Here is a 13,792-nt window from a genome sequence, read left to right as displayed (position 1 = left end):
TGTTAAACGTTAAAGTATGCATCTAAAGGTCATTGCTGCAGTGTTGTGTGTATTAGAACCCATGGGGGACGGATTTTTTTTTTCATTTCAAAGGTGATAACCCTAGGGCACACACATTTTCAAGTTATTGTTTCTCCTGCCTTGTGTTCAAGTACAAGAACTATTTTACGAAAACTCCCCAAAAGTATAGATTTTTCCATGTTGTATACTTCTAACAGGCAATCATTTTCTGTTAGAATGAATTGAGAGCTTGTTTCAGGGAATTGTAGGCCATATTTGTTCGTCTTCAAGTGTCTTAAATTTCCAGGAGTGCACCGCGAAAAGTTAATGGTCTAACGAAAGACTGTTTTATGCAACCGTCTTAGTTGTGTGTCATATCGTCAGTCTGACTTAACATTAGACTAAGCCAGAAACTTTAGTCTATCTTTATGCAACCAGCCCCTGGTCTATTGGTTCAATGTGTTTGTCACATGTTTGTCTGATCTGGCAACACTCGAGAAAGTCCGAAATCCAAAATAAGAAAGAATGCATACTGACTTGACAACACATGTATGGCGGGCAAGTTAAGACTTTATGGAGGCTGACAGAATGTGCCAGCTATGTTATTATGGTTCTACAGATTCACAAGTATGTACTCTTTATGATTGTTTGATGAGAGGAAAAAAATAACTTATCGAAAACTTAATCTTTATGAATGCCATACAACCTTACCGTAACACCATTTGCAATCTGCAGAAACTGGATTTTCAGTTCGAGAAATGCTCACTGTTTCACAGTCCGTTACAGCACAAACTGAGCTATGCATGTAGTACTGCAGTCAAGATGGTACAGTCCATTACTTCCTATAATATTTTAGCGACCTGGCTAACTGTACTGTGGGGGAAAAGGGCTTCATGTATGTAGTCGTGCTGTGTGTTATCATGTTCTTCTGGGGGTCATAACCTCCAAGAGCGTGAAAGACCTGGGCTTACGGTTGGCTGGCTCCGGGGGGACAGGTGGGCTGGCTGAAAAAAAGGATAAATATGAGGGGACTGTAGCTGGGAGGAGCGATGCAGTCAAAAGTTGCTGAGTGAACTGTTCATGGTGCATTATAACAACTGTCTGGAAACCCCAGTAAGAATGCCTGTTGGTGATTAGAGTTCTGCTGTTATCGGATGTATTATTTTGGCGTAGATTACGGCCAGCAGTAGTCTGTGTAACCTACTGGAATAATGAACCGTTTATTCGGAAATTGCATACTAGGTCTCCGTTTACCTCTTTTCCTGAGTTAGCTACAATGTTGGTACAATCTAGCTAGGTTCTGACGTGTGACTGACTCGGCTGTGTCATGATTGCCTGCCTGGATGAGATCCTAATACGCCACATTTAATAAAGCACTCAGTTTGCTAAAAGCTGGTATGGTTATAAATAGTAACAACACAGGCACGTCACATCTCTTCTAAAGCAGGAGAAGGAGGCTTTTACACTATGAACACACACTGTGAACAAGTGACTGAACAAACAGCATGATCAGGATTAACACATACTACAGATAACTAGATTATATTTAATTACTCAAACTTTTTATTTTATTTTATTTATTTTGCTAATAAATGTCAGGACCTAACGGTATCTTAAATACTGAAACGTACACAAATTTATTTATTTAAAACTAAACACGTTTTTAATTTTTCAAAAAATTAAAAAATCTAACAATTGTATATATCCTTCTGTTTTGGAGAACATATAGTACCTCAAACAAGGTTCTATTTGATGTAAACTGGAGGCTTCAACGTTTCCATTTATTTTTTTCCAGTGATAAGCGAGTCATCATTGAAACAAGGTGATTTACTCCCATTAATTTTAGAGTGAACTGCGGTTTCTTTGCCTCCTTTTCTATATATTTTAAATATCGACAAAAAATAATTATTGCCATTTTAAATGCTTGATTTAGGGCTAACATTGCGGTTTATGTCAGTGCTGTTTACATAGTGATTGAGACCCACACGGAGGTCAACAAAGCTAGAAATGGAGCTCTCTTAACCAGCCGAATTACACACTGAAGCATAAAATTCTCAAACCAGACCGTTTAAATATTTAAGAGAAACTGTTTTAAAGTCGATTACCATTTATCTTTGTTTAATCCAATCAATAAAAACACCAGCTGGACAAGCAGTTGTTTTTTGTGTTTGCCTTATTTTTGTTTTCTTTGATTTCATTAAGTTGTTGACTTGTTAGATCTTCGTGTCTTTTGCTTTTTTTTCAATGGAGGTTTTTCTTCTTGTAATTCTAGCCGCTTGTCTACTGTCATGCCTCTGAAAAAATCAAATGTTACGAAAGGAATGTCACTAATTTAGAAAAAAACTTTAAAAGACCTCTCACACCAGTGTGTATATTTATTGCAAGTTTAATATATTGTGTATTGATAATTTATTAATCAAACTGTGCTTAGGCAAAAATAAGTTCTGTCGTGCTTTGTAATATACTGTATATCTGCACGGTTCAAATTCCTCAACAGCCAATCAGCATGTAGCATCTGAACATTCCATTTTATAAGAATTGATCCCTTCAGGAAGTCTTGCTTGATCTGTAACCTCTCCAGACCTTAGTAATGGAGTAGTTCAGCTGAGATACTCAACTCACTAATCAGAAAAATACATTTTAACATAATCATTTGAGCACAGATACGTATAATGTTTGTGCTCAAAGGTCTGTCTTTAACCATGTTCAGAGTGGATCCTCAAGTATTCTGTTTTGTAACAACTTCCTGTTTTTTTTTATTTATGGAGTCACACAACATTGAATTCCTCTTCACTAATAAACAGGACCTCTCAGAAGCTGAAAGCACAGGCTGCACTTTTCATTTGATGTTTAGATTTGGTGAAGCTAGCGAGCCTCTGAAAGGAGATTGCAATCACTCCAGAAATACTACTGGAGAGGAGACTAGATGCTATCTCCTCCTTCAGAATTTAAAAACTCTTTCCCCTAATCCTATTCTGTTCTCTGTTTCAGAGGTTCGTCCCAAGGCTGTCCTGACCCTGCAGCCTGCCTGGGCACAGATATTCACAGGAGAGACAGTCACCCTGAGCTGTGAGGTGGAGGGGGGCTCTGCTGGCTGGAGGTTTAAACAGTACAGAGATGGACGTGAAGAGGCATGGTGCAGTGATCAATACAGCAGGAGAGATGGGGACAGCTGCACAATCAGTACAGCTCAGCATTACCACAGTGGAGTGTACTGGTGTGAGTCTGGACAGGAGCGCAGTAATGCTGTCAACCTAACTGTGTCCAGTAAGTCATTTTCATTAAAGTAATATTTAACCACACTGTAGAATAATGCACTCTGGTAGGTTAGATAGGTAGGTAACATGTTTTTTTTTTGTAATTCTCTGCTTATGCATTTAACACATAATGGCTTCCTTTTAGGTTTGCTCTCGGTGTATTAGAAATAAAAAGTTAAATTGCAAATTCTAATAATATAAATACTTGTGCTTCATCCATACTGAAAAACGGTTTAAAATTATCAGAAAAAATGAATGTACTGTACCTGCTGTACGTATCTAGATCTCCTGTAATTACTTGTACCCATTCCATCCCCTCACCACGCTTCATTTTCTTGTGTCCTCTGGTCCTGGTTTCTGTACTGTGCATAAAGCATTGGTTCGGGTTAACTATGCCAACGCATTTTAAGATCTTATAGACCTCAATCAAATGCCCCCTGATTCTTCTTTGTTCTAGGCTAAATAAATTCAGTTCCTTCAATCCATATTTGCAGCGTGATCCTAGTCTGGTTCCTCTCTGTTGAATTGGCAGGGAAGGGGTTAAATTCATCCCTGCCAGAACACATGTGGGAATGTGGCTGTAGCCGTAAATTGAATAAATGATGATTAGTCAGTCACAGGTGCATGGGTGAAAGTGGCCAATGATCATTTTGACTGAAACTCCTGGGGCAAATTCCTCCTTGGTTTGCTTGAAGGAGTTGTACACAACAAGCTTCAATATGAAAGCTGAAAGTTAATTTTAATAAAGAATGACAAGTTTTTAATGAAAAAGCATTTGTAAAGTAAAAACGGGATTGTGTTATTGTGCAATTATTACCAGTGCTTAAGCAGTAACATTTTATTTAGAGTTGTTGTTGAACTTAAACCCGTTCATGGCTTTGCAGCAACACAAACCTACTAATATCCTTATTTAAAAAATAAATAAATACATAAATAACCGTCTGAATAGAATTTAATTAATAGAGAATAAAACAAACTAAACCAACAATTACCTAGCCTATATTTAATTAATCATTTTTTGTAGCATCCAAACTGCCCATCTTCTGTTGCAGTCACACTGCTGCGAACGTTAGCTGTTGTAAATAGTGCAGAGCGGACTATGGTGGGTCAAACCAATGTTCGTGTACGGTGAGTTTTATTGTGGGTCTCTCCTTTATTTATTTATTGATTGATTTATTTTTAATGTTGGACTCATGGCGTCTTATGAATGACTTTCCTTTTTTACATTTTAAATCATTTATAAGCAAAACCATAACATAGAATAATAGTGTGTTTACACAGAGCAAAAAAAGTCGAGGTGACAAACATATAGTTTGCCTCCCCTGTGCTCTGTGGGTTAGGTGTCTATGGTCTCAATCAAGTTACAGTTCAACAGGAGCAAAATATACTAAAAGGTCACAAGTCATCAAGTACGTGCAGAAACATTACCGTCCGTCCCCCCATATTTTTGGGCATTTCTACACGAATCATAGGAATGGAGGCCATTTTGATGGAATTCCGTCTACAGACGGAGCACTTTCACTGATGCAGGTGTATAAAATCAGTAATCACAGGTAAGGTTAGAATTAATTAATCAATCAATCAATCCATTTTATTTTTATATAGCGCCTTTCACGACCGGTCGCCACAAAGCGCTTTACAAGGATATAGAAACAACACCTATTACAACAACAACAACAAGCAGTAAAAAAGGAACAGAATAAAAACAAAACAGTAAAATATGTAAAAAAAATTTTTTTTAAAAGTTAGGATATATAAGCTACATTATAAAATGTGTTTTAATCTAGTTTTGAAAAGAGCAGCAGTGGGATCAATATGGAGACAGGAGAATATCAGCTCATGTAGATGAGAATGCCAAGCTATAAAAATGTTTTTTTAGGCTAGATTTGAAAGCATCGGCTGAAGGGGCTTCTCTAATTGTGATGGGCAAGTTGTTCCATAATTTAAGTGCCATATAACTAAAAGATCTACCACCTGAGGTTTTTTTCTGAATTATAGGTACATACAGTAACCCAGCATCCAGTGATCAGAGCGGGCGATTAGGGACATAGGGTTTCATAAGAACATAAGAAAGTTTACAAACGAGAGGAGGACATTCGGCCCATCTTGCTCGTTTGGTTGTTAGTAGCTTATTGATCCCAGAATCTCATCAAGCAGCTTCTTGAAGGATCCCAGGGTGTCAATTTCAACAACATTACTGGGGAGCTGGTTCCAGACTCCCACAATTCTCTGTGTAAAAAAGTGCCTCCTATTCGGTATGGAGGAGCAAGACCATTTAAAGCTTTATAAGTTAACAGCAACACTGTAACCTCTATTCTAAAACTAACAGGGAGCCAATGCAAGGATGCCAGCATGGGGGTGATATGCTCTCGCCTCTTGACCAGAGTTAAAATTCTAGCAGCAGCATTTTGTACAAGTTGGAGGTGAGAAATAATGTTGTGGCTAGTCCCAATAAAAAGACCATTGTAATAATCAACCCTAGAGGATATAAAAGCATGCACTAATCTCTCTGCATCCTGCCTAGAGAGAATAACTCTCAGTCTTGCAATGTTTCTTAAATGAAAATTTTTGTAACATTTTTAATGAGTGCTTCGAAAGAGAGGTCTATATCAAATATAATACCTAAGTTTTTTACATCTGCCCTAAAATCTGTACAGTCCATCAAATAAAACAAACCAAATGTGTATTTTTATTAGGTCCCAGTATCATGACTTCTGTTTTGTCTGAATTTAACATTAAAAAGTTATTAAACATCCAGTTCTTGATGTCAGCAAGACAGGTATTCAAAATGTTAGCAGCAGATCCACACAGCCCTGTTTGAGGGACAAGTAAAGCTGAGTATCATCAGCAGAACAGTGGAAACTAACGTCATGTCTACGAATAAGGTCACCCAAGAGAAAATGAGAGTGAAAGAGAGAAAGTGGATGAGGAGGGAGAGATGGTGAGAGTGTAGTGGTGGTGATGCAGGTGTGTTTGTGTAAAACTGTCAGTTCCCTCCAGTCAGTGGTCAATCCTGACCCATCTCTCAGCCCTGCTGATCTGAACTCTTTCTGTCTTTTCAGATGAATGGGTGATCCTGCAGACTCCTCAATCCTGACCCGTCTCTCAGCCCTGCTGATCTGAACTCTTTCTGTCTTTTCAGATCAATGGGTGATCCTGCAGACTCCTCAATCCTGACCCGTCTCTCAGCCCTGCTGATCTGAACTCTTTCTGTCTTTTCAGATGAAGACGTGATCCTGCAGACTCCCCTCCAGCCTGTGATTGAGGGAGACTCTCTGACTCTGAGGTGTCGTGTACGCACAAATTATACTTTTACCAGGATTGTCTTTTTTAAAGATAATGAAGAGATTCAGTCCCAGAATAACACAGAGCTGAGTGTGGATCGTGTTTCAAAGAGTGACGAGGGGTCCTACAAGTGCAGAGCGATGTGGAACTCCTCCACTTACTCTGGTGACTCTGCAGAGGTGCGGGTGTCAGTGACAGGTAGGTTCACTCGAACATCACCCTCTTCTCTGTCTGTAATGTCTCCCTGCTACATTAATATTGGAGTCCAGGTCAACTGTATTTAGTGTATTACTAATTTATGGTACTAAAGTAACAGGGTCCCTATCAAGGGCAGAGCTTTCTGATATTGTGTTCTGCCAAGATGTCTTGAATTTGTACAAATCCACAGGAGGCCATACCAAATATAGCAATAAAGAGGCTCTGGATGGATATCAGTTATTAAAGTAAATGTTGGTAGGTATGAAAGTTCACTCATGTTTTGCTTGCCTTTGTTTTGTGGTCGTTTCACCCTCTCTTGGATGTATTGTTTAGTTTCTTTTTGCCCATTTGAACATCTTACTGCAAGTATTTTTGTTTGTTTGTTTTTTATCAGAAGTTGTCCCCTGAAGAAACTTTGTTTTTCTCAGAGAGGAGCACGTTCTGTGCAGACTAGAGTCCGGTGCTGAGCTCTGCAAGACCACAAGCAGTCTGACAAAACAATACAAGCACTGCTAAATCACAATGCAGAATCATTTGTTTCAAGTTTTATTTTATAAATAATGATATCATATTTTTTGCCTATATGTTGTGACGGATTGCCTTCTTTGCCACAGGTGTTCCTTCTTAAAATAAACACTTGACAACCAGGATGTGAGAAAACGCTGTAGCGAGTGTTTATTATTTACAAAAGAAAAATAAAGAAAACAAAACCTAACCCGATCTAAACAGATGCTTTACCTAACTAATAGCGAGGCAGGCTAATCCTGATACCTCACCTCCAAAACCAAATCACAGTCCAAATCGTAGTCCAGATACCTTATACCAATAGTTTGTTGTCCAGTTTCACAGTAATAATAACAATAATAATAATAATATTAATAATGATAATAATAATAATAATAACAATCCTCCTCCTCCTCCTCCTCCTCCTCCTCCTCCTCCTCCTCTTGTCACTTTCCAGCTCCCGAACCAAACCCTCACAAACACAGACATTTTAAATGGTAACCAGTTACATCGTTAAACAATTGACAAATCATTAAATGAATAATTAATTTGAACTGGAGCCAACCCTGACTCCAGTAGCTTCCAGCTGGTCCTAGTGCCCCCTGTGTATTTTTATTATTTATTATTATTTATTTCTTAGCAGACGCCCTTATCCAGGGCGACTTACAATCATAAGCAAATACATTTCAAGTATCACAGTACAAGTAATAATACAATTAAGAGCAAGATAAATACAATGACTTTGGTTCAAGCAAGTACAAGTGTGACAAAATACAATTCAATAATACAGCAGATAACAGTGACAGTGATAGTTACATCAGGATATGATTAAATACAAAATACTACAGATTAAACACTTGGCAGATTACAGTACTCTGAAGTATAGGATTAAATGCAGTAAAATAGGGGGCAGATAAGAGCAAGTAAAGCGCATTTAAGGAAGGGTGATAAGTGTCCCAGGGGAAAAACAGAGGAGTTCTACAGGTGCTGTCTGAAGATCTGAGTCTTGAGGAGGCGCTGGAATGTGGTCAGGGACTGGGCAGTCCTGACATCTGTAGGAAGGTCATTCCACCACTGCGGAGTGAGGGTGGAGAAGGAGCGGGCTCTGGAGGCAGGGGAGCGTAGAGGAGGTAGAACCAGTCTTCTAGTGCAGGTGGAGCGGAGAGGTCGAGTGGGAGTGTAGGGAGAGATGAGGGTCTGGAGGTAGCTGGGTGCAGTCTGGTCAAGGCATCTGTAGGCTAGTACAAGAGTCTTGAACTGGATGCGAGCGGTGATCGGTAGCCAGAGGAGTGAGCGGAGTAGTGGAGTTGCGTGGGAGAAGCGAGGCAGAGAGAACACCAGGCGGGCAGCGGAGTTCTAGATGAGCTGGAGAGGACGGGTGGCGGACGCAGGGAGGCCAGTCAGGAGGGAGTTGCAGTAGTCTAGGCGGGAGAGTACCAAGGCCTGGACCAGGAGCTGGGTGGCGTAGTTGGTGAGGAAGGGTCGGATTCTTCGGATTTGGCTCTGGAAGAATCGGCAAGTGCGTGCCAGAGTGGACATGTGCTGGGAATAAGAGAGGCAGGGGTCCAGGGTGACTCCGAGGTTCTTAGCGGAGGAAGAGGGAGAGAGAGTGGTAGATTCCAGAGGAACAGAGATAGAGAGATCAGAGGAGGGGGAGGAGGAGGAGGGAAAGAAAAGGAGGTCAGATTTAGAGAGGTTGAGTTTTAGGTGATGCGAGATAGCAGACAGACAGGTAGAGATACGGGAGGGGATGGTGGAGTCAGAGGTGGGGAAGGAGAGGAAAATCTGAGCATCATCAGCATAGAAATGGTATGAGAAACCATAGGATGCGATGAGGGGGCCCAGGGAGCGGGTGTAGAGAGAGAACAGGAGAGGACCCGAGACTGACCCTTGGGGGACTCTGGTTGAGAGAGGGTAAGGTGTGGATGTTGCTCCACGCCAGGTTACCTGGTAAGTGCGGTTGGAAAGGTAGGAGGAGAACCAGGCCAGAGCAGTGCCAGAGATTCCCAGGTCAGCGAGAGAGGATAGTAGAATAGAGTGATCGACAGTGTCAAAGGCAGCAGAGAGGTCGAGGAGAATTAGGACAGAGGAGAGAGAGGCAGCTCGGGCAGAGTTTAGTGAGTTAGTGACAGACAGGAGGGCGGTTTCAGTGGAGTGAGCAGAGCGGAAGCCAGATTGGAGAGGGTCAAGCAGAGAGTGGTTGGACAGGAAAGCAGAGAGCTGGCGGTGTACAGTCCACTCGAGGGTTTTGGAGAGGAAGGGTAGGAGGGAGACAGGACGGTAGCTCTGGAGGGAGGTGGTTTGTCTCTACACAATAGTAAGTATTTATTTTAAACCAAACTTATTTATTTTTACTTTCCCTTATTTAACACACAGTTATTATTTACAAAATGTATTCTTTAACCCGACTTCATTTTTGATCCCAAACTCTTTACATTATTTTCTTTGTTTACCATCCAGTTGGTTTACGTTGTCTTTTCACATTTTCCTCGTTTTCTTTACCAGTCCCTCACAATATATTGTGCAACTTTATGGTCATTAATATAAATAAATATTTACACTTGCAAGTTGAATACAGTAATTACATGTCTCTGCTTTTGTAATAAATGTCCAGAGTAGATTGCTTCAGCTTTTTCGTGCTTTTCTCAATGCATGCTGTTTCAATCTTGTTAACCAGTTCCAGGTAATGACTGTGTGAATTTGTGATTGCCTTTCTGAACTCATCCAGTGAAGGGGTAACTGGTTCTGTGCCTTCTACGTCCTCATCACCAGAAATGTCCTCATCCTGTCCCCGTCACTGTCAATGTCACTGGTTCAATAATGTCCTCGTCACTCATAGTTGCTCATGAAGAGGCTTGGTTTTATTCAAATTCAATTCCCTCCAGTTTTGTTTATGATATTCCCAGTGTATCGCATTCCTCTCTAACAGACAGCATCTCATTCTCTTGACCACCCTTTCCTGCACACCATCCAGCATGTTTAAAGTAGTTCACATGTTTCTGACATCTGCTCCCATGCACTGCGTGTGAATTGCATGGCTTGCAGAATGTCCACCTGGATTATGGTTGCTGCTGTCCATGCACTCATCTCTCTTAGTAGAAATGTTCTGTACCAGGATTTGAAGCATGAATAACCCCCTGGTCCATGGGCTGTAGTTCACTCGTTGCATTAGTGGGTAGAAAGTGCACAGTAACTGCTTTCAGGTCTGTGAAAGGGTAGTGTCACGGCCAAGGCTGGTTACCAGAGACCAGAAACTCAAGTTTAAGTGCTGATGCACCCAAGCTGTGCTGTCCCGGTGCCCATGCCGAAAACGCAACATGCTGCTCTCAGCCTTTCCCTTAAACTAACCCTTCCCAACAAATGGGGTTTTCCTTCCTTTATGTACATGTGGCCATTCCCCAAATAGCACTCAATTACCTAATTAGAGAATGGCCACACCTGTCACTGTGGAGGGATATATTTAACCCCATCTCTGCCAAATGTGCATTTACACAGCTAACACATCACACTATTTACAGGTCCGCCCTGCCACACACCTCTTCCCTTGTGCAAAACACACATGGCCACCACCGGCCACCTCCCTCATTGATTAACTCCATCCCACGTGGGTCGGAGGGAATGTTGGAGCTCAGCCAGCCCCAGTCAAGGACTAGATGGACAGGGCTGCCCTCACCAACCCAGACACCCTGTTGTCTGGTGCCAGCTGGCCCCAACATTGTCTCCTGGTCTTCTGTGGTGACCCTTGCCTTCTGTAAGGAGGTGCCCGATTAACTCCCTTTCTACCCCCTAAGCCCGGTGTCCCATTTGTCCGATCTCGGGGCTGCTCTCCAGAGAATAAAAGTGCTTCACTGTAGTCAAAATGCTCCATGTTGGTGATGTGTGTCTTATGCACAGTCAGTGGCTATGACACCGTGCCTCTTTCTATACAGGTAAGACTGTGGGCTAATATGTGGGATTACTCTTAGCACACAATGAACATTCAGTACATAATCTCTCTGTAGGGCCGTTAAAGTTGTAGATCCAATTTTTGTGACAGTCAAACTCTGACTGTCCGTGTTGTCTTGTGTCAGAGCTGTTCTCCAGGGTGACTCTGACAGCCTCTCCAGGAGCCACAGTGAAGGAGGGAGAGGCTCTTAACCTGACCTGTGAGGCAGCAGTGAACAAAACCCCCCGCCCTGAACTCCACTACACCATTGTGAGAGACGGGGAGCCTGTGACTAACAGCACTGACTCTGCACTGTACAGCATAGCCAGCACTGAGAAGAGCCACACTGGGAGCTACACGTGTGCTGTGGAGTCACAGGGAGTGAAGAAGAGCAGCCAGGAGCTACACATTGAAGTGCAAAGTAAGAGCAGAAACTTTTCATAACTGACTTGATTGAAAGTGATCTCATAGATTATAATAGGTATCATTATATTCCCAGTATAGAATCCTTAATAAACAGATCACAGAATTGCCAGCAATATCAACACATTGGATTGGAAACAAATACACTGTACAGACACTAGTTCTGTACTATATTCAGTAGTGTATATTACCCACTAATGTTTTAGTTTTACATTAGGTTTAATTACATTTAAAATAAATTTACCCAAATTAGTGTTAATTGAGTGATTAAAATGATGGTTCAAATAAAATGCAGTTAAAGCAGACAGCCATTGGAGTGACAGAGTGGCTGAAGTCTGTTCCTATAGAGCGAGTGTGAGCAGGGTAATGTTCTTGAATCCCTATCAGCTCAGTCAAGGTGTATGGAAGTCACTCGCACACACTCATACTGTACCTTCCTTCCCCCAGCGTCCTGGCACAGCGCTGTTGCTATTGGCTACAGAGTGAGCTTCACTCTGATTCATTTCATTGTGTTCACTCTGCTGCTCCTTCAATACTGCAGGATCCAAGGTGAGACTCCCAGTCAGTGCACACATTTCACATGGCCTGTCACAGCACACATGCAGGCTTCTTCCTGTGATTTCTACAGTGTGAACAGCACACCCCAGTCTTAGGGATAGTTCATTAAAAAAGAATGATTTCCTGATTAAATATACACAGCTAATTTACAGTGTCCAAAATAAACATTTAGCAAGTTTATATAAACACATATAACACAATTATAAGAAACAAACTGAAATCAATCTGCGTATTTGTTTTTCAGGTTCCCTGTGTATTGCTGGTGGTACATCACGGTAAGACAGTATTGACCAGTGTGTGTCCAGCCAGGGGGCAGCACTCGCTATCTCTACCTGTCATCATCCTTTACAGCACTGAAAATGGAGATGGAAACTTTCTGACTCGCTCTTTAAGAATCCCTCTTGCAAACTCACCTTCACTTTGACCTGTGTCCTGAAATGCTGTATTGGGTTAATTTGGCTTTTTTGGTTTCCAGATGATAAAGATTCATTATCATTATTATTTGATTCAAGTTCAATCCAGGGTATTTAAAAAATAACCCTTTCATCAGTAATGTCACAAAGCTGCTGCCTCCACAGAGTGTCTTTACAGTTGATACACAGCTGCTCCTTACCCTGAAATGCACTCTGTGATTTCAATGGGACTTGATTACTCTGAAGCCTAGAAGTGTCATCATCCTTTAAAGCTTCTGTTATTGCTGCAGTTAAACTCTGAGCCCTCCTTGTGTGTCTCTGACATCTGTCTCAGGAAAACCTCGGATCAGGATCAGGAGCAGTCAGCAGAGAGGATTGAGCTCTGCAGCCGTGTGCAGCACACTGGAGTGGAACTGCAATAGTATTGTACTGTCGTACTGAAGATCAGCCTGACTGCCATGTTTTAGAACTACTGTGAATATCTGTTCAAACTGCGGCTGTAGTTTACAGAAAATGACCATTGACTGGGGTATTTTCTAAGACCTCAAAACAAATGGATTATTCATTGATTGTTTGATTGAATTCATTTATTTAATAGATTGCTTGATTGCACAGTGTAACTTGAAGTGCATTACTGAATAATGTATGTATTCATAAGCTATCCTTTAGTCAATAAACTGCTTTATTCTACTAGTGTTGTTCTGTATTATTAATGATACACCTTCAACATGTATTTGAACTTTCAAAGTATTGGGGGTTTCAGGTAGCAAACAGTCATTATTATAGATATTAACGGTAATTAAATTATATGTTTCCTATCCGTTGGAAGGGGTGTGTTGTATTAAGAACATAAGAAGATAAGAAAGTTTATAAACAAGAGGGAAAAAGTTAGAAAAACTTGTCAGAAATTGCCGAGACTCTCTATACAGCTCCAAGAGATTTGCTGTTTTCATCACTTAGAATTACCATCTGTACCAGTACCAAAAGTTTGAAACTTTTTTGCAAAAAATGTGAAAAAAATATATAAATACGTCTTATACACAATGAGATATAAGTCATCAAACTCAGTGAAAAGTGTTGCTCTCCTTCTTCTTCCTCTTCTGACGACTTTTCAAACAGAAAAGCTAAATAACTGGACATGTACCAGTCATGTGATTGCGCATGTTGGTCAACATCAAAATAAACCAGGGAATGCAAGCAGTTTGATATCCATACCATTTATATTAAAC

At 40.9% G+C, this 13,792-nt stretch overlaps 1 protein-coding gene across 1 annotated transcript in view; it reads left to right on the top strand.

Annotated features, from left to right (window-relative positions):
* Positions 1–13,253, top strand: part of LOC117966798 (Fc receptor-like protein 5) — a 47,479-nt gene extending 34,226 nt beyond the window's left edge. Inside the window, exons 10-15 of the mRNA XM_059018349.1 lie at positions 2,992–3,267; positions 6,480–6,740; positions 11,315–11,590; positions 12,040–12,141; positions 12,395–12,425; positions 12,898–13,253. Coding sequence (XP_058874332.1) covers positions 2,992–3,267; positions 6,480–6,740; positions 11,315–11,590; positions 12,040–12,141; positions 12,395–12,425; positions 12,898–12,985 — 1,034 coding nt within the window. The 3' untranslated portion in view covers positions 12,986–13,253. The remainder of the gene's footprint in view (positions 1–2,991; positions 3,268–6,479; positions 6,741–11,314; positions 11,591–12,039; positions 12,142–12,394; positions 12,426–12,897) is intronic.
* Positions 13,254–13,792: the final 539 nt, after the last annotated feature.

Source organism: Acipenser ruthenus, chromosome 59 (assembly GCF_902713425.1).
Source record: "Acipenser ruthenus chromosome 59, fAciRut3.2 maternal haplotype, whole genome shotgun sequence".
Lineage (NCBI taxonomy): Eukaryota > Metazoa > Chordata > Actinopteri > Acipenseriformes > Acipenseridae > Acipenser > Acipenser ruthenus.
Note: the sequence above shows the minus strand (reverse complement) of the source record. Positions and strands in the feature narration are given on the sequence as shown.